This window comes from Engystomops pustulosus, chromosome 7, assembly GCF_040894005.1.
Source record: "Engystomops pustulosus chromosome 7, aEngPut4.maternal, whole genome shotgun sequence".
Classification (NCBI taxonomy): domain Eukaryota; kingdom Metazoa; phylum Chordata; class Amphibia; order Anura; family Leptodactylidae; genus Engystomops; species Engystomops pustulosus.
The window spans coordinates 84,187,667-84,214,041 of NC_092417.1; the positions used below are offsets into that span (position 1 = coordinate 84,187,667).

General features: G+C 41.3%; 1 protein-coding gene across 5 annotated transcripts in view; it reads left to right on the forward strand.

Annotated features, from left to right (window-relative positions):
* Positions 1–26,375, forward strand: part of SLC9A5 (solute carrier family 9 member A5) — a 120,003-nt gene that overhangs the window by 85,063 nt on the left and 8,565 nt on the right. For all 5 annotated transcript variants that reach the window (XM_072117147.1, XM_072117143.1, XM_072117145.1 and 2 more), the window contains 6 exons: positions 3,830–3,919; positions 6,713–6,783; positions 9,721–9,850; positions 13,476–13,564; positions 13,703–13,829; positions 13,920–14,084. In XM_072117147.1, coding sequence (XP_071973248.1) covers positions 3,830–3,919; positions 6,713–6,783; positions 9,721–9,850; positions 13,476–13,564; positions 13,703–13,829; positions 13,920–14,084 — 672 coding nt within the window. The remainder of the gene's footprint in view (positions 1–3,829; positions 3,920–6,712; positions 6,784–9,720; positions 9,851–13,475; positions 13,565–13,702; positions 13,830–13,919; positions 14,085–26,375) is intronic.

Below are 26,375 nucleotides of genomic sequence, written 5' to 3' on the forward strand. Positions count from 1 at the left end.
AGTTCTGTGGTCGGAAATGCCTTGTTGATACCAGAGGTCAGAGGAGAATGGGCAGACTGGTTCGAGCTGATAGAAAGGCAACAGTGACTCAAATCGCCACCCGTTACAACCAAGGTAGGCAGAAGAGCATCTCTGAACGCACAGTACGTCAAACTTTGAGGCAGATGGGCTACAGCAGCAGAAGACCACACCGGGTGCCACTCCTTTCAGCTAAGAACAGGAAACTGAGGCTACAGTTTGCACAAGCTTATCGAAATTGGACAGTAGAAGATTGGAAAAACGTTGCCTGGTCTGAAGAGTCTCGATTTCTGCTGCGACATTTGGATGGTAGGGTCAGAATTTGGCGTCAACAACATGAAAGCATGGATCCATCCTGCCTTGTATCAACGGTTCAGGCTGGTGGTAGTGGTGTCATGGTGTGGGGAATATTTTCTTGGCACTCTTTGGGCCCCTCTTTGGGTCAGTATTGTTGCTGACCATGTCCATCCCTTTATGACCACAATGTACCCAACATCTGATGGCTACTTTCAGCAGGATAATGCGCCATGTCATAAAGCTGGAATCATCTCAGACTGGTTTCTTGAACATGACAATGAGTTCACTGTACTCAAATGGCCTCCACAGTCACCAGATCTCAATCCAATAGAGCATCTTTGGGATGTGGTGGAACGGGAGATTCGCATCATGGATGTGCAGCCGTCAAATCTGCGGCAACTGTGTGATGCCATCATGTCAATATGGACCAAAATCTCTGAGGAATGCTTCCAGCACCTTGTTGAATCTATGCCACGAAGAATTGAGGCAGTTCTGGAGGCAAAAGGGGGTCCAACCCGTTACTAGCATGGTGTACCTAATAAAGTGGCCGGTGAGTGTATACGTTGTGCTCTATGCAGCACTGATGTACATATATATGCTGACCTGGTTTGGCATTGACTTACAAGCAGAGCTGGAGCGGCTGTCAACTGTATATTACAACTCATACCCTTCTGTTTCATCTGCAGTCAGAGAGATCTCAGATTGCGGGTCTTAACCCCTTACACGGCGCGGTCAAGCTTGACCTTGCTGTGTAACAGTATTCTGCTGCCTTCTTCCCTGAATCCAGTGTGAAACCTGAGACTTCCTGATTGAGAATGCATTACATGGATATATTGGGTATTTCCTTGTCGAAAATAAATTAGTGTAATTTCTCAATTAACACCCATGCACAAATGAAAACTTCTGGGTCAATGTAATTCTTTTATTCTCTGGCCCATTTCTATGATCAGAAATTTCTTCTATGAGAAGAAATTACACAACATATGGGGTGTGTGTGTTCTTTTTTTTTTAATCATTTGGAAATGTGCACATTTTAGGACTAAATGAATAATTTAATAAAATTACTTTTTGTATATTTAATCTTCATGTCCGAACTTGCATATTGCTCTGATTTAGGATCAGATTTCAGGCTTCTGTGCTTGAAAACCACACCCAGGGGAAATCTGGGTGTGAGATTGAGCTTGTGACTTTAGTCATGAACCAGTCAGTCCTGGGGGCAGTGTCCATTATGTCCTTTATATTCTGGCCTGTTCCTTCAGAGTGTGTGGTTATTGCAGTCCTACTCCTCTCCTCTGCTTGTGTTTTTGTTACCGTTACTATTCTGTGTATCCGACATCAGATACATATATTGACCATTCTATCGCTTTTCGATTCATTACCTTTTGCAGCCATCTTGGTTTTGACCTGGTTCTGTCCGACTCCGCTTGTCTGTATGATTCTGTTGTTTGTCCCAGTGTCATGTATCTCCCGGTGTGACCCCACTTCCTTGTCTTAGACTTGTTCTAGTCTTAACAGTAGAAGTTACCTGGATATGTTAAAGTATTCAAAGTTCTAACCACTTATAGTGACACATGTCAGATTCTAAAATTAGGTCTTGGTCTCGAAGGTGAAAACTGGCTTCAGGTGCAAAGTTGTTAAACTTAGTTTTTATAATTTAGGTGATCAAGCTCAAGTGCTTTAGAGTATGTATGTCAAAGTATGTTTTGAAAATGTTGCAGATCATATGTGTTGTTGTCTACAGCACACTAGTGTATATACAGACTAATAAAAGGGTAACATTACAATTACATTTTTTCCCTTTTTTCACAGTATTAATTTGTCTCGCGTAGGCAATTGAACTAGTATTATAAAACTCAGTACTTTTGTAGTGCAGTGTATTATACATTGCCAGCATTTCCTACTGTCTGCAATCTATTAAGCAAATGATGAAGACAGGTATGGGGCCTTCATGAGGCAACATACTGCTGTATCGACAGAGGGAAGTAGAGAACTTACCCGTGCAATGTAACTCATTTAGGAGCCGCAGTGCTCCTAACCAGCTTTCTGCACATTGCTGGCATAATACTACCAGCAAGTAAAGAGCCAGATGAAAGAGGATTCATCCAAGGTTTGGGATCCAGGGGTGAATAGAAGACTGTCTAACCACATCCTAATAGCTTTTAGACTAGATAATTAGGATGTTAATAGGCAGAGCTGGTAAGCCAAGCAGTTGATCTTTTTTTTTTCTTTCTTTCAACTAAGAGTACCATAGAGAAGTCATGGAAGAAAGAGTTCTGACATTTGTTAGATCTAAGCTATTTTGGATCATGATAAATAATTAACTATAACGTGGGGCAGATTTAGCAAGTGTCTGAAAGTCAGAATATTTCTAGTTGCCCATGGTAACCAATCACAGCTCCCCTTTAACTGGAAATATTCTGACTTTGAGACACTTGATAAATCTGCCCCATGATGTATGACAAAGCCGAGTTGTCTGTTTGGTCTGGCAGTCATGGGTAGATTTTACAATGTTCTTGGTGTGAATGGTCAGGTTGGGAGAAAATAGAGACCCCGGGACAACTACTTTATCTTTCTTTCCCTGAGCTTACCCCCTTCCCCGACGTAATCACTTTTTTTTTCTTTTCCTCCTTATCTTCTTTTAATCTTTTTCCATATAAATTATACCAGCTTAAATAATTTACCTTGGAACCCTGGCTGTTATATAAGCTGGCTGTAATTGTCACTCTCTTAGTGTACCTATTTCCATGTCTTTTTAATTTGTGCTGTATCGTTCCCCTCTTCATTTATATATTTTTTTTAAACTTACGGTATGGAAACTAAACCATATACTGTATAATAAGTATCTTAAAACATTGACACATACAACTCTAGACAACTCATACATAGTTCAAAATGTTGCCAAATATACATTGTCAGTGAATAAATACTTCTAGGGGACAAGAATATATTTAGGCTTTAAAAGCTTAGCTATGGGAAACTATTCTCACATTATGAGGCTGACAAAATGCAAAACATCTCTCCAGCATAAAACATATTCACTCCTCATGAAATAGTTTTGCATCACATCTTGTATATGATGACTAGCCCGTTTTGCCTTTGACCAAACATCCCTTTGGTGGTCATTGTGTAGGAAAAATATCTGCTTTGTAGTCTCATGTTTAGTCCTATTAAAACAGATCATTCAGAGCTGGCACATTCCTGTGGTCCTTAACCAAGATCATCTTGGCTTTTACAGCAGCTGCCTGGCATTAGGTGTCATTACTCGGCTTACTATTCACTGGTATTCCCAATTCTTTTTTCATCTCTGATTTCTCTGGTTGTATGATTATTTATCATGGGTTTTCATGTTTCACTGGTAAATGAAGTTCTGGTGAGCATATGTTCTCCTCACATTAACTAGGACAATCCAAGGTTTTCAGAAAGCTGAGGTGACATTTTAATACTAAATAGTTGGAATCTGTCATAAGTAGATATTTGATCTAAAAAAAACGCTCACTCTTCTTTTCTAATTTAGGGTTTGACCATCAAACCTCTTGTCAAGTGGCTAAAAGTGAAGAGGCAAGACCACCACAAGCCAACCTTAAGTGAAGAATTAAATGAGCACGTAAGATCTTTAACCATAGCAGCTGTTATATTCCATCCCCAGCAAATCATCTATGCCCTCTTATTTAGTGTACACAGCAAACCTCAGAAGCAGGGTCAGATTGTTCTATGTTTTGGGAAGATGAGGGGATATAGGTAGAGATATACGACCTCAAAGATGAGAGAATGGCATTATAAAGGCATGGTTGAATGCTCAGAGTTTTTATTTTAGGTTATGGCTATGAAAGGGCGAGATGTGTCTATTAGGGAATGATCACTCACGACAGGGCTTGTACCCTTGCTAATAAAAGGTACATGGTTTGTTTCCTGCAATTCTTATAAAAAATCAGAAATCAAGATCTTATTTTGTTGTATATTTTGCATGTCACAATCTAATTTGTTGCATGTTCTTTTATAATTAAGATTAAACATCCTATCAGGGCTGTGGAGTTGGTGGATTTAGAGTCATGATAAAATAATCCAACTCCACAGATATATAATAAATTATAAAATTTATGACATTTCCTTTTAAATATCTGTTTTATTCCTGAACTAAGGATTTAGGGCTGTGTTCCCATAGTTGTCAACTTTAACGGGCCGCATCAGTAACCAGCACCCTAGATGCACCAACAATCATAGTACAGCACAAAATGCCACCATAGAAATTATAAATATCAAAGTACAGCAATAAATACCACCCAAGCCACCAAATAATTAATACTGGAGACTCCAGAGAAGACAATGATAATACAGAGACTCAGAGGAGACAATAACCATACTGGAGACCCCAGAGCAGACTAATAATACTGGAGACCCCCAGACCAGACAGCTAATAATACTGGAGATCCCCAGAGCAGACAAAAAAATCCTCTCCTTTCCTGGCTCCTCCTATGCTATCTGCACTAGACTGCAGCTTTGTCTCCCCTTCATTTGCCGATGTACTGCACTGGTTGTATGTGCCACCATCAAGACCCAGAGCAGAACTGTGCTAGGAGCAGGAGAGGATCTGGGAGCAGTGCAGTACAGCTGACAAGTACTTACAAATCCTGGGTTCTCTCCTGTTCCTGGCCTCTCTGCTTTAGGTCCTGACACAGGTGCCTAGAGGACCTAGAAGCAGTGAGGACTTCTTAGCTACACTTACTGCTACCTGGCCTCCTGCACCAATGAGCACTAACATCAGTTGTGGAAGTGCTCATAGGGAGCAGGAAACAGCCTGAGGCTTGACAGGCCACTTGTGACCCATCAGCTGCAGGTTGCGCACTGTTCACAGCTTTTAATTGAGATGAATGTGTGCTGCACTTTATGTACATACTCCGTAATGAAGCATCTCCGCAAATCAGAGGAAAATGGCGCTGGGATGGAATGCCTATACTCATGTTAGAACAGGAGTCGGACTTAGAGTTAGAAGTTTGGTTTACTGACTCAATAGCCAAATCAAATGTCATGAGTGATATTACTATATCCAGGAGAAAAAAAAACTTAAAAATTCAAAGGAGAACTGCTAGAGCTACTAAAATTTATTTAAAGGAAATATATCGCTAGGATCAAGGATCGTAAACAAATAACACTGGCATGCTGGTGTGTGCCCACTCTGGCATGATCCACTCTTCTTTTAGCTTCTTATGCCCTTGTTTTTAAAAAGAAGGTTTTATAAATATGCAAATGAGCCTCAGGCGCTCCATAGCAGTTTATTGAGCCTGGAACCCTTCAGTTCATTTGCATAATTTTCAAAACCTATTTGTTGTGAAAGTAGGGGCATAAGAAGTTTAAGGAAATCTACCACTGCTAGCATGATGAAATCATGCGAGCACACCACCCTGCAGGCTATTCAATACCGATTATGGCACATAATTTGGTTCAGAAGGGAACGAAAGATGGACGGAGACGTATGGGTAGCACCGAAGGTTCATTTGCATATGTAAATTTATTTTTTAGCTAAATTAAAGGTTGATGTCCCTTACCAAAGTATTTGCAGTAATCAGTATTGAATAGCCTACAGGGTGGTGTGCAGCAGTAGATTTCCTTTAAAAGTTCCTGTTACACCTGCATGTAAGTGTGCTTGGTTTACATCTATTGATCCTGGTAGACCTTTAAAGAGGACCTGTCACCCCGCAAAACGACACTAGGAGCTGCTTACTAGTTAAAACAGACCCCGTAGTGTTACAATGCTAGCGTTATCGGAAACTGCTGCGCTGTACATTACAAACTTTGAGAGCGGCCCAGCGTATTCATGAGGGGGCGGGATTAGGGGCAGTGACTGCTGCATGACGCAAGGCAGTCACCGCCAGCCTTTGGAGTGAGTGTTAGTTAGTGTTATCAGAGGTTTTCGATAATGCTAGCAGTGTAACACTGCTGGGTTTGTTTTAGCACTAGGAGCTACTCTCATTAGTAAGCAGCTCCTAGTGCTGTTTTTCAGGGTGACAGGTCCTCTTTACGTGAATAACTTGACAAAGAGGTAAGCTATAAAATAACTTATAGTCAAAAACCTATTTCTGAGTCCACTTGATAATTATTACTACCTGTGCCAATGACATGCAGACTTGTTATGATAATAGAGTAACAGATTAAGGAAAAGTTCACACCACCACTTCCATCTCCTGTTTTGCCTATGAAAGGCCCTCTTATGTCATGTTTCCATAAAAAAATAACAGCTAAATTGATACAAGCTACATACAAGCCGCTTTTGCTGTTATAACTGGACCAAACAGCATACTTTAGACCTGTAACTTCCAGCACTTGTCGCACAAAGAATTCAGAAGTAATATGGAAATATGAAAATGGCATGGCAATATGATGTGTTCTCTCTCTTTTTAAGGCCTTTGATCACATTATGGCAGCTGTTGAGGACATAATAGGTCACCATGGCTATCATCATTGGAGAGACAAGTAAGTGAATTGTCACATAGGCCATCTTTTTTGAACCAACAATGGAACCTGAGAGTTTTCATACTGAAATCATAAGACATGCAATGCAGCACTGTGTAATGCACAGTGGGTTGTGGACTGGTTTTATTTTAAGGTAATCCCAAGGGTGTTATCTGAATGACCCTTTCGATTTTCACCCTTCAACCCCAGTACCGGAATTTGGACCTTGTTGGGCAGGGCTGGGGTGGGGCCCCAAAATAAAACTATTTCATGACCAGTCACAGTCATTTAGAGGCTCCCTTTAGTGTGGTAAAACAAACTGTAATATGGGAAAATTTTATAGGAGATAGATAGATGAGAGAGTTTGATGGGCAGCACAGTGGCTCAGTGGTTAGCACTACAGCCTTGGGGCGCTGGTCAACATCTGCAAAGAGTTTGTATGTCCTTTATGTGTTTGTTTGGGTTTCCTATGGGTCCTTCGTATCCTTCCACACTCCAAAAGGTAGGTTGAATAGATTATGAGCCCCATTAGGGACAGGGACTGATCTGACAAGCACAGTGCAGCGCTGCGTAATCTGTGTACGCTATATAAATAAAGGAATCATTCATTATAATCATTTTGATAGAAGATAAATCTGAAAGATGAGAGAGATTTCTAGAGGCAGAACTGTAAAGTAGATGATATTTACAGTGGATACATATGAGAGATAAATACAGTAGAAAAGAAATAGAAGATTGATTGATCACCCAGGAATTCAACAAATGGATATTAACCCTTTCACTCCCAGGCATTTCTGTATATTTTGTTGCATTATTGGCCAGAACAATTTTTAGAATTTTGCTGTTTACAAATAAAATAAAAAATTACAGCAAAAAGATTTAAAGTAAACTGCCGCAAACCCCACACTTGCCTCATTTTTAAAATTGCATTTAAGAGTTTATAGGCACAGGCGCCGTCATGCAATTTTGATTCAAACTGAAACATTTTATAAAAAATACTTAAAATTTGACTTTGATTGCAAAAAAATGTGCAGAAAATATTTACCTTCACATCTCCTAAATGTTAAAGATGGACAAGTGTAAAGTTGTTCACAAATGCCTCATATTGATATGTTCACATAAATAAATCCTCATTATATCACTAAAATAACTAAATATCTGCTTTTCAGCTAGAAATTTTAAGACCGTCACAACCTGCAAAATATATCAATAAAATAGATTAAAAAGTAAAGGCACCCGTAAAACCTATATAATTTTGAAAGCAGGCAACCAGACAATGCATTTGGCAATTAACATTTGACCACCCTCATGTAACTTTGTGACAAATACAAATTATTAAACAATAAGTGCTTTGAAAATGAATTGATAACGTTCATTTTTACATAAACCTCACATCGAAGTGGCGGTTTACGTGCAAAAAGGGATTTAAAAATAATAACACAAAGTGAGCAGATTTATATATACCACAATACACAACATCAGGAATTTGCACTCCCAAAAATGCTAAAACAAAAACCGTGACATATTTGGTTGGTATCCCCAAATCTGTTTAAAAATATATGACACACAAAACAAAAAGCTCCTATTCTACATCAACAGTCCTGGATGCATCCAAGTGTCACCGAAGAGTTAAAAGTATACTATATTGTGTGACCGGACCTCTATAAGTTCTCAGTCCTTCATCCTTATTTCAGATTCATGAGGGTTCTCATTCCACACATAGGATCCCTTAGTACAATTACAGACCAATCCGACCAAAGAACCCTTCAGGTGAGAATAAGACACCATTCAGACACGGAACTGCTATAGTGTTCTCCTTGTCCTCAAAATTCTCCTGGTGGTAATTTCCGCTATGCAGAGAAAATATACAAGGACATAGTGTAGACAGTTCGAAAGAATTCAATGTTTTAATATCAAATCTACTCACATAAAATCAAGTAAAAATGTGCATATAATTTCCACGAGGACGCCAAGTCACTGCCCGACCCTGGGTTTCGCCTTGCAGCTTCTTCCGGGGCATCCACAAAGATTGTGGATTCACTGTGCTTCATCAGTTTGACTTTACTTGAGCAATATCACTAGATGGCCCCCTCTCAGAGTAATCCTGCTACTTGTGGTAGTTGGCTCAAGTGGATCAGGAGATTTTGACCAGATTTAGAGATTTTTCACCAGTGAGTCAGGCAGAAAATAATCAGACAGGCTGAAGTCTGGGCAAGCAGTGCGAAGACCTCTTCCATGGACAAACCTATGGTCAAGACAGATATCTAAGGTCCAGATTCAACTCAGTCGAGGGTTGTCAAATACAATCAGAATAGAAAACCAAGTCAGTAGAAACATATGACACTCCAGGGCCAAGAACATGGAACTCGGCTATCAACCATATAACATTTTTGCATAGGCTTGAAAGCCAGGAACCATGAAGTATGTTCTAAGGTAGTTTTCTGTGCAGGAAGTAGCCCTTCATAACCAGGGTCAGCATCTATGTCGGGATTATCCTGTTAGTGACTAGTAGCCATCTCTGTAAGCACAATCATAGAAGGGAGGATGTTAGCAACTGATCATCCCATAATATGAATTTTTAAGATTTTTCCCCCCACATCAATAAGTCTGTTCAGCACCTTTCATTCTACTACATTTTCCATTTTACAAGTTCATTTTAATTGCTCAATCTTTAGGTCCTGCAAATTTAGTGTAGTTTATGTGCTACTTATGACTACCTATAAGTATAGTAGAAACATTTATTTTTTACATCCTACGGCTAGTTTATTCAATCCACTGCGAACACTCAGCCCTGGAATATAAAAAGAAATTAAAACAAAGGAAAGGAATTAAACTATTAGGTATTTGGGAAGGGTTAAATATTTTTTTAAACATTTATTTATTTTTTTGATAAGAAACATAAGATAATAGTTAGTGAGTTGTTTATTCTCGATTTCAATTTCATTTTGTTTATTGTAGGTGGGAGCAGTTTGATAAGAAATATTTAAGTCAGCTTCTGATGAGGAAGTCTGCATATCGGATCAAGGATGAGATATGGGAAGTTTGCTATAAGCTGAATATACGAGATGCGCTAAGTCTGGCTGATCAGGTAGATACAGTAAATGTAAAAATTAATTTTAAGAAAAGGTTGAACACTACAGTATGGCAGTATATGTAGATTTCCTCCTTACTCATTACAATGTGCTGATAGCATATTGTAATAAATAGGTTAACCCGAAGACCAGAAGACCCGAGGCTACCATGGCGACCGATCGCGGCTCCCTGATGACATCCTCCTTTTGAAGCCGACGGCGGCGATCAGCGGGTGTTACCGGTAAGCCTTTGCTGCAACATGCAGCAAAGACTTACCGGCTATGGAGAGGGCTCGCCCGTGAGCCCTCTCCATGCACCCGCACCCGTCAAAGAAATAAGGACTATACATACCTGATTACTGCCATATACACGGGTGAAGCTGTGACTTATCACATATATAACTCTTATTGCTTTCTTTTTCCTTTTTTTTTGTGCAATTTTTTCGCAGTTTGAGACTTTTTAGGTGCAGAAAGTCGCACACCACAGTAAGTCGCAAAAGGAAGACTAAACAGGGAACTTATCACATGTATCACAAAGGGAAAAACTTATGAAACATTGTAATGACAAAGTAGGCCAACTTCAGGAAACTTGAAATACATGCGGTCCCCTACTTGAGAAACCCGCCTTACAGACAACACATAGTTACAGACAGACCCCTTTGACCTCTGGTGAAGCTCTCTGGATGCTTTACTATAGTCCCAGATTGCAATAATCAGATGTAAGGTGTCAGTAATGAAGCTTTTTTGATAATCCTTGGTCCAATTACAGCAAAAAATGTTTAAACTCCAATTGTCACTGGGGCCAAAATTTTTTTTATCTGGATCTACACTTCTAAAATATGCAGTTTCGAATAACATACAAATTCAACTTAAGAACAAACCTCCGGACCCTATCTTGTACGTAACCCGGGGACTGCCTGTAGTTGCAGACGAAATTATGATACATATGCCCCACTGTCTAATGCAACGTATGTAAATATGAATTGATGCTTTAAAAAAAAAGTTTATTATTGAAGTGACCACACTATGTTGTAGTGTTTCCTATGTGAATACAGACGAAAGAGGGTTAAGGGAAGACCCTATGGACACTACTATTGAGAAGCTACCGTATAATCCCTCCCTGTGGTTGGTTATGGTAAAGGACTATTGTATTACAAGAAAACACAGCTTTATGCTTGCCTAGTTGTGAGTCCAATTGGGCACATTGGACTCCTATCTGGCTCCTCCCTCACTGTCCTTTAATGAATCAGACTTAAAGGGAACCTGTCATCAGGCGATTCGCTATGGAACCACAACAAGTACCTTGTATGGCCGGTTGCATGTGTGCTGGACATGTCTTTATGAATTGAGGCTGCTGTCTGCAGACGGAAAAATGAACCTCCATTTATGGTCCAATTCCAGTTAGGGGGATGGGGTTCCGGGCACAACAGTCAAGGAGGCATCGGTCCTCACGACCGCATCTTTAAATAACCATGCCTCCCTATAATCTTCGTCTCAAGAATTGAGACGAGACCGCAGCAAGCCAAAGAGAGGACAAAAAGCAGGGCCTGCTGTAGCTACAAGGAGATAAGGAGTGGCGGTTATGTAAAGATGCAGCAGTGAGGGCCGGAGCATCCTTGACCCACCTGGCTGGAAGCGGACCATGAATATAAGTACATTTTTTCCGTCTGCAAGCAGTGGTCTCAATTTATAAAGACATGTTCAGCACACATGCAACCGGCCATACAAGGTACTTATAGTGGTTTCATGTTGATTTGCCTGGTGCAGCAAAGACTTGCCGGCTATAAAGAGGGCTCAGCCCGTGAGCCCTCTCCATGCACCCGCGGCCAAACGGTTAAACGGTTAATACTGTATCCCCCAGAGTAGACATATAATAGTGGGGACCCTCAGAGAAGACATATAATAGTAGAGACCCCCACAACAGACCTTAAATACCGGAGACCCCAAGAGTAGATGTATAATAATGTGGACCCTCCAAGCAGATGTATAATACAGGAGACCACTTGAGTAGACATATTATAGTGGGGACCCCCAGAGCAGACCTTTAATTGTGGAGATCCCCATAGCAGACCTTTGATAATGAAGACCCCCAAAGCAGATAATAGTAGACCTGCCGCTCACCGGAAGCAAGAAGAGGACCTGCAGGGGTGTCAGAAAGGTGAGTATTGCCAAGTTTGAGTTTTTCAGCACAATTTTTGTAGTCAAAAATGTTGATTGTCTGTCTGAAAATAAAATTATGTCAGCAGTTTTCTTTTGCGGCCTAAAATTGAGGTCTGTGGTCCGCAAATATGAAATTTAAGACATGCTCCATCTATTTTTCAATGGACTGCTCATCCATTGAAAAAAGAAAGGAAATGAGAATAAACACTTAAAGGTAAAAAAAGGTGTAAATGACCCTTAAGTCAGAGTTGTTTTTTGTCTCCGAATATAAAAACAATGATGTCATTCACTGCCAGCTAGTGAAAATGTGACAATTGTGTTGAATGAAACACAAAGTATATTAGACAGTTGCAAAACGTTTCATTATACAATGGGAGGAAACCTGAAAAAAGTGACATTGAACGACCTTCTAAAATTTTGGAAATGAAAACACCTGGGATTTGTGGAGAGTCAGTAAGTAGAAGCTGTAAGAGTCAGCACAACCTCAAATGTGTGCGTTAATCCTGCATCTGTGCACCCGGAGAAGCACAAGTCCCATCCCAAATTATACCAACTCAAAAATAGATTTTCTGGCCAGATGGACTATGAGTCAGGACTGGAACCAAAGACATAAAAGGGTAACATTTACAGTATACCTTTTTTATAATTCAATTTTTTATAAATTTTTATTAGATTGCGCATATTACATACAGAAGGTATCATGTGTGAGAACTGATCCAGGAGTTTCCACAACTATGTAATTTAGATGTATCACATGTTTTGTACAGGCATTTGCCCCAAATAAAAGTAATGGGGGAGATTTATTAGGGGTGATTAATAAGCTCTGAAATAATTGCAAATACTTGCGAACCTCCCAGTGGGCGTGGAGGGGGCGTGGCTGTTGGTGGAGTGAATGTTATAGCGCAATTCTGGGCATGGCCAGTGTACACCACTGCAAACCGCCCACCAGATACATCAGGAGGCTTCAGTCTTGGGTCAGGGCCATAATCATTTGCTGGTGCTAGCGTATGATAAATTCCACCCCAATATTTCTGAAAAATCTGGGCAACAATGTAAATTGCCAGCGATAAAAGTATCGTATTGTTCTATAATCAGGCAGATTGCAATGCTCAGGGCTGTGAAAGCAGGTTATCTAAATTTACTAGTGTTCATTTGCTGTCATTGTATTGAGAAATTAATTGAGAACCAGAAATAATTCTATGCTTTCGTGTACAGCATGAAATCACAGCAGTAACATGCCATGTCAGGGGAAATTACAGGGAATATTCATTTTATTTGAAAGCTGGAAATCCCTTAACAATATCTTAGTCCCAAGTGCCAAAGTGTATGATTTTCAATCATTTTATTTTCATACTATTGTTTTGAGACTCCATCTTGGAACACTATGGACATTGCCTGTATTTGTATACAGTTTTTTATCATGTACATCTTCTACTTCTTCATCTACTTCCCATTAATCCTATAAACAACCCTGTCTCATAGGGAGGTCATATAGTGTCACCGGATAGACTGTCGTTACCATCCATGCCAAGCCGTGCATCCATGTCGGAGACTTCAGTGACCAACCTTCTGTAAGGAGCCAAATTTCATCTTATTAACCTGTATTATATCTTACTAGTGACACCATCAAATGCCGTTAGTCAAGCAGTGCTTAGATTTCTTCCATGTGACTTAATGTCTTGTTTTTATTCCTTTATGTTTACTTCTAGGCGTGAGAATGGAAGCAAAGCATGTTTGGATCTTCAGGCTATAGACACTGTACGCAGTGGAAGGGACAGAGAAGATGTAGTTATGCATCATGTGCTGAGAGGCAGCCTCTACAAACCGCGCAGGATGGTGTGGCTTATTATATACATTTTAATACATTGGTTTTGAACGTTTTTTAGTTGTCATTGACTCACATAAGGATTTAATTTTTCTATACAGTGTAAAGCCAGCTACAGTCGCCATTTTATGACCCAAGATGAGCAGGAAAGGCAAGAAAAAGAGGTTTTCCATCAGAATATGAAGCGTCGATTGGAATCTTTTAAATCTACCAAACACAACATCTGCTCATCCAAGTCACGGGTGAAAAAAGATGGACGCAAAAAGGTAAAATGGGACACAAGTTTTTTTGTTTGTTTGTTTGTTTTTTTTTCTAACCAAGATGCACACTAAATCCTGGAGTGCTTGGTAGTTCATTCCCTACAGATCAGGAGAGCAGAGAGAAGGGAAGGTTTTTTATGCCTTATAAAACAATATTTTCCAACAATTGAACGATCAACTCATTGCTTTGTAGATCACAGAATTAGAGCATTTATGGCCAACTTTATATTGGAAATTCTTTTTGTACAACAAACATTTCTAGCCGATTGAAACTACCAATATCTTTGTGATATTGTATATAGTATCAGAGCTTTCTCTGGGACATAAGCTCCCGTAAGTCTATTAGATATGTTTCAGAAAATTTTCCTACCATTAAGCAGAGATCTCAATATTAGAGAAAAGGTGCGTCATTTTATAAAGTCTCCCCTACATAATATTTACTTTAGTTCCATTTCTTGGTTAGCTCAGCTCTCAATAATAATTTTTGTGGTTCAGGATCTTTATAAGCATATGTTTAGGTTAGACTGGCAGTGAGAAATATAATATTAACAAGTTTCTTGGTGACTAGAAACCTCCAGTTTGCATGTATTTACAAGCATACTCCATTGACGTAATTGTGTCATGTACATAGTCCCACCGTCCGGGGTAATTTTATCCTCAGATGGTTATCACATATGATTCATTTCAAGAATTTTCCTCTGAGTAATTGCAAGGAAACCTCAATAATATAACCAGAGCCAACAGAAAGGAACCTCTGCGGGTAAGCCAGGTCTTGAGTATAACTGGCACATTTTGAATTTAACCTCATTGGTGCATTCCCTTTAAATCCTGACACTGATCTACATACAGGATTGCCCTGTAGTGTCCATGTTCACAGCCGATGGATGATAATTTAGCTTTATTGTAGATAAAGTACTGTAACGTGTTTGGGAAGATATACAGATTTTAGACTACATGTATGGTTTGAATTAAAATAAATCAGCATATTTCGCAGGAAGTTTTATTTATTAGCTACTTTCACATTCAGGAACAATAAAAAATCTTTACAATTAATAAAATATTTTCTGTTGTTTTTCTTCTGACTAACTTCTGAGCAGACTATGGGTCTCAAAGGGAGCTGACAATAAACTTTGGAATTTGCAGGATCAAACTACAATCTGTTTGTACTTCTAGTCAACTTATTAAATTTTACGTTAGAATGAGACTGCAGGATTACAGTACACAGAACTATTGTGGTGTCATGGGTGCTTCTGCAACCCATGTCCCGGGTCGCAGGTACACCCGTGCCCTTCTCTGTTCCCTAGTGTTCCCCCAGGTTGACTAACCTGTCCGCGCTTCTGCGTGCGTCGGCTCCCGGAGATTTAAAGGGCCAGCACACCGTTAATAGTCGCTGGTCACCTGTCATTTAGATATATAGCCAGCCCTTTCCTCCGTACCTTTCTAAATCTTTATGCATCGTGCCTAAGAGTAAAGCCGTCTCCAAAACCCTGTGTGCGTTTACTGATCTCCTGTTGTGCCCCCGGTTCCATTCCTGAATTTGCTCCTCTGCTGTCCGCCCTGACCATCTGCCGTACACTTGATTTCGATCCCGTGCTGCCTGTCCTGACCTCTAGCCAATCCATGACTCCATCTCTGCCTCTGTACCTCACCTTGGCCGCCATTGTGAGCAAAGTCGCGCCTGTGGAGCGACCTGGTGGTATCCCGCTGCACAAAATCCAACCTGCTTTGTGGAGGGCTCTGGTGAAAACCGGATGCCACTTAGATTCCGCTCCCAGGTGTCGGCCCAGGTGCCCGGAAACTTGATCAGCTGACCTCCGTCTTGCAGCAATTCTTGGCTACCCAGCAGCAGCATCCAGTTCCCACGGTATCTCCCGCTATGACGGCAACATTATCCACTGCTGAACCCAGACTGTGACTCTCCATGCCTTCTAAATATAATGGAGATGCCAAATTATGCAGGGGATTCATCACCCAGTGTTCCTTGCACATGGAACTGATGGCTTCACAGTTCGCCACAGAACAGCCCAAAGTGGCTTTTATGGTCAGTCTTCTCTCCGGGAAAGCCCTGGCATGGGCCACCCCTTTCTGGGACAGGAACGACCCGGTCACAGCTAATATATCGCTGTACTGGCAGAATTCCGGTCTTTGAGGAACCAGCCCTGGCATTATCTGCTGAAACCACCCTGTTGAACTTGCGCCAAGGGGATTCTTCCGTTGGTGATAACATGGTGCAGTTCTACACTCTTGCTTCCATTCTCTCCTAGAATGAAGCAGCCTTGGTCGCCACCTTTAAAAAAGAAATGTCTGGTCAGATCAAAGACTCCCTGTCTGCACAGGTCCTGCAGTCTTCCCTGAGTGCCTTGATCTCTCTGACCACCAGGATTGACATCCGCTTCTCTAAGTGCTCGGAGGAACAGGCTGAACTAGTGCAAGGCAGAGTCTACCCCATTTGGCTCCAGTCCTCCAAAGGCCCCCTCTGCCGTCCTCTGTGCCTGTTACCGCGGAACCCATCTAGGTGGATTAAACCTGGCTAACACTCCTAAAGTGCTCCAGATGAAGACAGAAGAACCTCTGCATCTATTGTGCCAGCCCGGAAACACTTTCTCCAGACTTGTCCAGTTCATCCTCAGCGCCCAGGAAACGCACGAACCTAGGGTTCTTGGGAGAAGTGTCCCTAGGTGAGAGCAAAGCTTCTTCATGCCTAAACATACTTGTTCTACTCGGGTCCTGGATAGGTAGCCAGTTTCAAGCCTCTGTCTTAGTTGATTCTGGATATGCAGGTATCTTTGTGGATGCTGTCCTGATCTCCAAAATAACCTTCCTGTGGTCCGTCTTGAGAAGCCACTGGTTATCTCATCTGTCAGTGGGCAGATCCTCAGTGATCCGGTCCGGTACTGCACTGAGCACCTCTGCCTGAAAATCGGGGCATTACATAAAGAGAGACTGTCCTATGTGCTTCCCCGTTCCACTTCCTCTGTATTATTGGGCCTCCCATGGTTGCAGCAACACGCACCTGTCCTTGACTGGCAGACTGGGGAGGTTCTTCGCTGGAGTCCCTGGTGCCAGTCTCCCTGTCTCATGCCTCTCCACCCGGTCTCCTCCATGTCATCCTCGTTGTCATCCAAGCCTCTGGTGGGTCTACCCCCTGCTTATTTGGACTATTCTGATGTCTTCCCGGAGAAGCAAGCGGAGACCCTGCCCCCGCACCGTCCCCACGACTGCCCTATAGAGCTGCTCCCAGCACATCACTCCTGTGGGGTCGAGTTTACCCACTCTCCATGCCCAAACCGCAACCATGTCGGCCTACATAAAGGAGGAATAAAGGAAGGGGTTTTTCTGCACGTCGTCTTCTTCTCCTGCCAGTGCTGGTTTCTTCTTTGTATAATAAAGTTACAGTAAAGGGCTGGTACCCACTACCCCTGATCACGGCACTCTTTGACCGCCTCTGTGGAGCCAAAGTCTTCATTAAATTGGATTTGCGGGGGGGGGGGGGGGTTAAGCATATAAGCTTATCTGTATCGGTGAGAGTGACGAGTGGAAGACACTTTGACTGACACTTCAAGTATAATAATAATTAATAAATAATAATTCCTTTATATGGCGCACACCAATTATGCAGCAGAGTTTGTCAAATCAGTCTGATCATGCCATTTGGACTGTGCAATGCGCCTGCGGTATTTCAAGAATTTGTCAACCACATTTTCAGAGACTTACTTCTCAGGCGCCCAAGGGCCAATCGCATATATGCCAAACTTGTGAAGTACCAGTTCCACCAGAAGAGATAAGTAAAGAGAGAATTAGCGAGTGTGATAGGCTTGCCTAAAAAGATGGGTTTTAAGAGCATGTTTGAAACTTTGGAGGGTGGGTATTAGTCTGAGAGTCCGGGCATGGCATTCCAGAGAATTGGTGTGACTCGGGAGAAGTCCTGGAGATGTGCATGAGAGGTTCAAATTAAGGTAGAGATTAATCTAATATCACTGGCAGATCGAAGAGCATGGTTTGTGCGAGAGAAGAGAAGAGAGGTAGGGAGGTGCAGCATTATGCAGAGCTTTGTGGATGAGGGTTATTATTTTAAACTAAATTCGAAAGGAGACATGCAGCCAGTGCAGTGATTGCCACAAACTGGAGGCATCTATGGCTGCTGCATTAAGATTAGATTGTAGAGTAGAAAGTTTAGTGGGTGGAAGACCAATTAGTAGGGAGTTAGCGTAGTCTAGTCGAGAGTGACATTTACTTATCTGTCCAACGAGAATGCACTCTGCCACAGTTCACCTTCTTCTTTGTGGTGCATGTAAGTGCATTGTCTTGCGACACAATTTGAAAGTTAAATCCCACACTCAGTCCGAATCAGTCGGATCGTCCAGCGGCACGCACCCCAATTTCTGTTGCATGAAATCTAGCGCGGCTGCGCAAAATTCCGATCGCGTGCGACACAAAGCCAGCACAGCCCATTGTTAAATACCTGTCAAAGCCGGGCAATACCCGAAAATGTTTTAAAGCCAGACGAAAGAGTGCGCGGACCCTTAGTAAATAAGCCTCAATGTGTCTTGGGTTTCGCCAGTCTTTAGATGGAAAACACTAGTCTTTTGCTGTTCCAGATTTATCACATTGACAATGAATTCTGGTGCAGCGCAAGATAATCGATTTCTAGTTTAGACCTACTTTTAGTTGGTCCAAATTGTGCACCAGAATTTTGGATGATTTCCCACAAGCCGTCCCCCTTTCTCATGAGGACATGCCCTTTTTCTGAAGGTCACACCCCCTTAGTAGGGCAAGTCGGAAAAGTGCCAAAAACGGTTCTAAAAGCTTTCATAAATTTGAAATGCATTTTAGACAGGTTTTTTTTTGGTGCAAAACCACAAGAATTGTGGCGCAAGTACGTAAATTATTTCCCCCACTGTGCACTTTACATAAATATAGAATAAAATATGATAAATTACATCACTACAAAAGAATTATTAATGTGCAGAAAAGATGATGTTCAGCGTACTCTACATGCATAGACCGTACAAAACTGCGGTGTATACAGGCCATACATGACTGATATTATATAAAATAAACTCCAAAAATTATGGCCCACCACGTTGTGTCTTAATAAAAAAAAACACAAAGTCAGCATTCTGTTAGCACACACTTTTATTATTAATCCAAATTCCCCATTACCCTGAGTCTGCCAGCACCGCAAGAAAACCGACCAAAAGAATCTGATCTGGAGAGGGAGACGTGTCCTGCATATCTAGTGCCAGCAATGCTTCCCAGGCCAGATTTTTCCAATCATTCTTGGGGTTGCAAACTCCAATTTCCTATGGATTCTGGGACTTTACAAGCTAGAAAATAGGCCTGTGAACAGTGCAGGCTGCTTCTTAAATAATCCACAGCTCTCTTCTCTGACTTAGATTTTCCAGTAAGAGCTGCGGTATGGTGAGAGCATGATGGATTTTGCAGTCTGGTTTTTATATAACCCTCTGTTTTTTTTTTCATCTAGAGCAGACATTGTGCTAGAGTCCTGTATTATTGACAGGCTGATAATCAGCCACATGGTTCCTGGTTAATTCCTTTATGAGGCCAAATTACAGAGGGAACACATGTAAACACACATAAATATCACAACTAAGGACTGGAGGTATAGGTTGATACTGTCCTTGAAAAAGGAATTTGGTTACCTGGCATACTACAGTAGGAGAACCTGCTTACTGGCTTGTTTCTGGTGTAAACCCCAGTGGTATGAGTTGGGCTTTTAGGCTGTTTATAAGGCAGACTTTACTCTTGACTGCTCTAATTTTGGGAGCACAATACAATTTGCATAGCAAAGTGTCAAGGCTCAAGTAATGCTTCAAGAATCATAACTAGAGATGAGCGAACATGCTCGTCCGAGCTTGATGCTCGGTCGAGCATTAGGGTACTCGAGACAGCTCGTTGCTCGGACGAGTATTTCCCCTGCTCGAGATCGAGCATTTAATTAAAAAAAACACAGTGAAGAACAATGAAGAATAGAATAAAAACAGTGAACACAGGATCATTTAAGATAAAAACACAGTGCAGAACACAGTGCAGAATAGATTACAGATGTTCGGCACATCTGCTTACTTGTCGGGAGATACGCGCGGAACGGCGCGAACAAAATAGCATGTGAAGAACAATATATATGTGTGAAGAACACATTGCAGATGTATTTAAACATCTGCAATGTGTTCTTCACACACATATATATTGTTCTTCACATGCTATTTTGTTCGCGCCGTTCCGCGTGTATCTCCCGACAAGTAAGCAGATGTGCCGAACATCTGTAATCTATTCTGCACTGTGTTCTGCACTGTGTTTTTATCTTAAATGATCCTGTGTTCACTGTGTTCACTGTGTTCACTGTTTTTATTCTATTCTTCACTGTTCTTTACATCTGCTAACTTGTCGGGAGATAATATACGCGCGGAACAGTGAAGAATAGATCGCAGATGTTTGCAAATTATCAGAAGACATTATTTTTCAATTAAATAACACATTTTATTCCTGAACCATGGTCCCTTTGAAAAATGCTCGGGTCTCCCATTGACTTCAATGGGGCTCGTTACTCGAAACGAGCACTCGAGCATCTGGAAATGTTCGGCTCGAGTAACGAGCACCCGAGCATTTTAGTGCTCGCTCATCTCTAATCATAACCTTTTCTTCAGTACCCTCTGCAATTGGTTCTTCTTTCTACAAATATCTCCACAGGTCCTGTATCCTCTGAGGTGCAGTGTGACCCATCTGGCTTCTACTTTATCTCTCCCTTAGTCCTTCAATATAATGGAAATTCTTGAACCAACTGTTTCTTCTATAACTTCTATGACTATAGCTTCTATAGTTTCTATGACTTCAAGGGCCCTCACTGGTTACCAATGACAATATTGGTTCCAGGTTTCCCTCAGTGTTTTCTTTTTACTTTTTAAGGAATGACTTGGTTACCCGATTGAATGAGGATATCTGTTAGAGGTCTGTTGTCACAGATGCATCCGCGATCCTTGCTGTGGATCGCGGGCACACCCGTGCCCCTCTATGTGTTGCGGTCCCCAGTGCCGCTGTCCCGCTCCCCGGCCTGGACTCACCTCTCCACGCTCCTGGCTGTACTCCTGCTAGGCCGCGCGCTCCCACTGCTAGGGCGCACGCGCGCCAGCTCTTTAAGGCTTAAAGGGTCAGCGTCCTCCTGATTGGCTCATGCTAATCCGGCTCGCCTTATAATCCGGCACCTCCCTTCACTCCCTGCCGGATCTTCAGCAACATTCCTGCTAATAGAAAGCGCTCCTGAGTTCCCTGTGTATCCTTTGTTCCTCTGTGTTCCAGCATTACCAGCGATCCTCTGTGTTGCTACCATTGCTGTTACCTGCTGTGCCTTCCAGGATTCCTGTCCAGCGGAATCTACTGTCTGTGCCATCATCACCAGTGTTCCTCTGTGTGCCAGCGTTACCAGTATTCCTCCGTGTTTCCTGCTGTCATCTCAGGTTTGGACTGCTGCACTACCTTGGCTGCCACCGCGGGTCTCATACCACCTCCCGCGGTGGTCCAGAGGGTCCACAGACTCTTCCAAGAGACTTTTACACACTTTCCCTCCTCAAGTGTGACATCTGTATTTCTCTTCTGCTGCTGTACTCCATTGCTCACTAGAGCAGATATGAGCTTTTCCTTATACAGTCTCTTCAAACCAGCAACTAGGCGTGAATTAAAGGAAGACTAATCACATTGCTCCAAAAATTCATTTCAGCACAAAACTGTTAAAAAGCAATGTGAAGCCATTTAATACATTATACAATAGCATATATTCACTGGAGATCAAAATGAGAGAACAAAGTATGATATCTAGATTTTTTCAGATCGATCATCTCCATTGATTAACCCCTGAAAGATTTTTACCAAATCTTTTACCAAATTACCAAAGTATAGCAACCTTTATTTTAATAAAAATGATGATCATAATTAGAGAACAGCAATAGCTGTAGCACAAAGAAAGATTATAATCACATTTTCTGAAGGTAACAACAGTCACCAATCAGTAGGAAGTGCACAGGCCTCTGCTTTAAATGGTTTCAGCACATCTTCAGCCAAAGAACATCACTAGTTTCTCACACTGCTCTGTTGGGGCTTTAGTCCACTCTTCTTCCACAGTTCTGTGACTGTTGGTCATTTCATTGTTTTAATGTTGTTTTCGGTTTTAACCCCTTAAGGACGGAGGGTTTTTCGGCTAATTTCTCGCTCTCCAACTTCAAAAATCCATAACTTTTTCATTTTTACGTGTACAGACCTGTGTGAGGGCTTATTTTGTGCGTAACAAATTTTACTTTCCCGTAATGTTATTTATTTTAACATGCCGTGTACTGCGAAGCTGAAAAAAAATTCCAAATGTGGAAAAATTGAAAAAAAACGTTCTTGTGGGCTCAGTTTTTACGACTTTCACTCTTCGCTCCAAATAACACGCCTACTTTATTCTTTGGTTCGGTGCGATCGCGGTGATACCAAATTTATATAGGTTTTATTGGGTTTTAATACATTTTCAAAAATTAAACGAATGTGTACAAAAAAGAAAAAAAAAATTTTTGCCATCTTCTGACGCTAATAACTTTTTCATACTTTGGCGCACGGAGATGTGTGAGGGGTCATTTTTTGCGAAATGAGGCGACATTTTCATTGCTACCATTTTGAGGTCTGTGCGACATTTTGATCATTTTTTATTTCATTTTTTATGTTATGTAAAAAGGTGTAAAAGTCGCATTTCGGACATTTGGGCGCCATTTCCCGCCTTGGAGGTCACCGCCGGCCGTAACAGTTTTTATATTTTGATAGATCGGGCATTTTGGGACGCGGCGATACCTAATATGTCTGTGATTTTTACTGTTTGTTATGTTTTATATCCGTTCTAGTGAAAGGGGGGTGATTTGAACTTTTAATATTTTATAAATTTTTTTTATTTTTTAAACTTTTTTTTTTCTTTTTTTTTTTCACTATCTTTAAGACCATCTAGGGTACATTAACCCTAGATGGTCAGATCGCTCCTACTATATACTGCAATACTTCTGTATTGCAATATATGGCATTTTTGCAGGTAATACATTACAATGAGCCACTGGCTCATTGTAACGAACCTGCATAAACCATGTAGCCTCGTGTCAAAAGAAGACCCGAGGCTACCATGGTAACCGATCGCCGCCCCCCGATGACGTTCGGGGGCGTGTCGATCGAAAAAAAGATGGCGGCGCCCGCGCGCCGCCGTCTTTTAAACGCCGCCGGCGACATTGCCGGCGGCGTTTAGAGGGTTAATAGCCGCGATCGGTGCAAGCACCGACCGCGGTTATTAGCGGTGGGGGTTTTGTGCAAAATGCAAAAACCCCCACCTCTGTATGAAGAGGACTCAGCCCGTGAGCCCTCTTCATACATCCCTTATACCTCTGCGCCGTAGAGCTACGGCGCAGAGCGTTAAGGGGTTAATAAGTAACTATGTGTAGCCATGTAGTTGTTTGAGAGGTCCAACTCATTTTGCAAAAAAAAATCCCCAAACAATGACACTTCCTCCACCACCTTTCACTGACTTCGTTAAACATTTTGGGTTCACTCTGCCACCAGTTTGTCGATGAACATAATGTTTAACTTATTTGTTATTAACCAAATAAATTAAATTTCTCCTCTGTCCTCACACCATGGGCCTCGGCAAAGGTGAGTCTAGAATTTTGATTCCTTCTGCTAAAGAGAGGTTTGGCCACTGCAGAGTGGGCTTCACTACAAATGCTCTTAAACTTAGACACACAGTATGATCCTTACCCTGTTTAGTGCTGAACTGGTGGGCAATTTCGTCTGCAGTATTGACATGATTAGATTATGAAGATTGTGGTCAGCCTTCTTAGGGGACTTAAATAAGTTTGTGATGTTGTAAATATGTAATATTCTAGAAATCACTTTGAACTAACAGCTTTCAGTCACTTTGGAACAGGACACCATTTTTGCAGTCATTGAAAACTGGAGATTTAGGCTGCCAGTTAAATGGGGGTAGTCGGTTAATTAAGATTAAGTTAGCACCTGCTGCCACATTAACACCTTGCAGGTATTTGAAAGTGTTCTGTAATTTTGATCAGTGTTTACAATGATTTCATTTACGTTTTTAATATGTGCTTTAGAATACATACATTTTATGAAATATGCTTAAAATGGTGCTATTTTACACCTGTTCAGATATATTCAATTGGAATTACACAATGACCTTGACATTTAGGAAATTGTGTGTTCTCTAATTTTAATCATCAGTGTATAAATTTGATAAACCCTTTTACCACCCTGACTAACAATACCTGCTGATAAAGGGTTACAAGTCCTCCCCATATGACCTAAAATTAGCTGCCAGTGAGGCACTGATATGTATATTAGCTTGCCCGATTCATGTCTTCTGGCTTTGACTCTATTTTAGGCTGCCAGTGAACCACACCCCCTTATTTAGACTGACAGCTCTGCCTTGCGTTACATTGGTCATGTGACCAGAATGACATCATCTCAGGTCCTTTAGCCTCCTAACAATAGCAAACTGCACCCACACTCAACTGTATGTATCTGATTACATGAAATCACAACAGCCTCCATGGAGGATGGAAAGGAGTAGAAATCCATGGAGGCTGATATACATACATGGAGAACATTTTGCAAATGTAAAGGGTACAGGACGTTTGATGATATCTCTCTGGTCACATGACATGAACTGCTGAAAAGTAAGAGGACATAAGGCATGGGGAGGAGTGGATGGGAGGTGCCGCTGTGCAAGACAAGCCCCCTCTTATTCTAGGCAATATAAGATAAATATGTGAGGGAAACCATTTTCAGCTAAAAGAAGTATGTCAGTTAGTTAATAGGGCGCTGTAGTAACCTTGTCACTAGCTGTATGTGTAAAAATTTGGTGACAAGTTCCTTTTAACCTCTTACTGACATTGGACATAGTACTACGTCACGGACTTTCCACATCGTTATGTAGTACTATGTCCTGCTTCTGGTTCCCGAAGCTGCGGGTGTCATCTGTATATTTTAGCATACACCCGCCACTAACACCCATGCATGACCGTGGCACGTAAGGGGCCATGTGTACCGAATTGGACACCCTTCCCCCGCGGCACTTAACAGTGCCCCAAAGCTGCACGATCTTCTCCGGGAGCCAGGTCCTCCCTCCCAGCAGGACCCGGCTGTAACACACACTGAGCATGTATTACACTGTGTTATAAGAATAAGATCCTAAAGGAAACCTACCACTTAAAAGTGATAGTTCTAAGACACAGATACATGGTACCAGCTCAGGGTGAGTTGGTGCCGGAGCATATTTTCATTAGTAGAATTAACCCCCTATCGCTGATTTATAAGTTATATTAAAATTTGTCTTGGCGCTCCACACTAGGGCACGGCGCACCATGCGCGCGCCCTTGCGTGCGGCAGATTCTGACGTGCCGGAGAGCCAGTGACATCACCGAGCTCTATGGCACACTCGGGCCTGTGAAACTTAGCACGGCCTGTTTCCCCGTGCAAAGTTGCATAGGTGCAAGTGGGGTTTATTCTACTAATGAAAATATGCTTTATCTGTGTCTTAGAACTACCACTTTTAAGTGGTAGGTTTCCTTTAAAGAAGTGATCAGAGCATCGCTTTCAAGCCAACCTGGAAAAATAAAATACATACCTGATAAAGTACAAAAAACACAAAATTATGAAAAAAACACACATATTTCGTATGGCCATGTCTGTAATAATTTGAACCGCTCTGTAAATGACATAAAATCAAAACCCGAAAAACTTGCCAAAAATGTACGTTTTTCATAAAATCCCTTAACAAAAATGTTCCAATAAGATAAAAAAAAGATTTAAAAAATGATACCACTGAAAAGGACAGCTCAACACGTAAAACATAAGCCCTCAACCAGCTCTGTCAACCAAAAAATATAACAGTTATGTTTCTGAAAAGATGGCAATATGAAAATAAATGAGATTTTCTCTATATTAGTTTTTCTTCAGTAAAATTGTAAAAATATATTGAAAATATATATATGAGGTATCAACATAATCGTAGTGATCTATAGAATAAAGTTAATACAGTATTTTTAGTGTACGGTGTATGGCCCCAAAAAAATACAAAATGAAAGGAAACCAAAATTGCTGATTTTCTTTTCCTCCATACATTCAAGAGTTAATAAAATCTCATCAATAGCTAATATTTGTCCAAATTGCCAAAAAATAAAGATTGTTTAGCCATTAAAAAGGGACTATGCATAATCTGCTCTGAATAGCGCAGCTTCTCTTCGACGCCCTGGC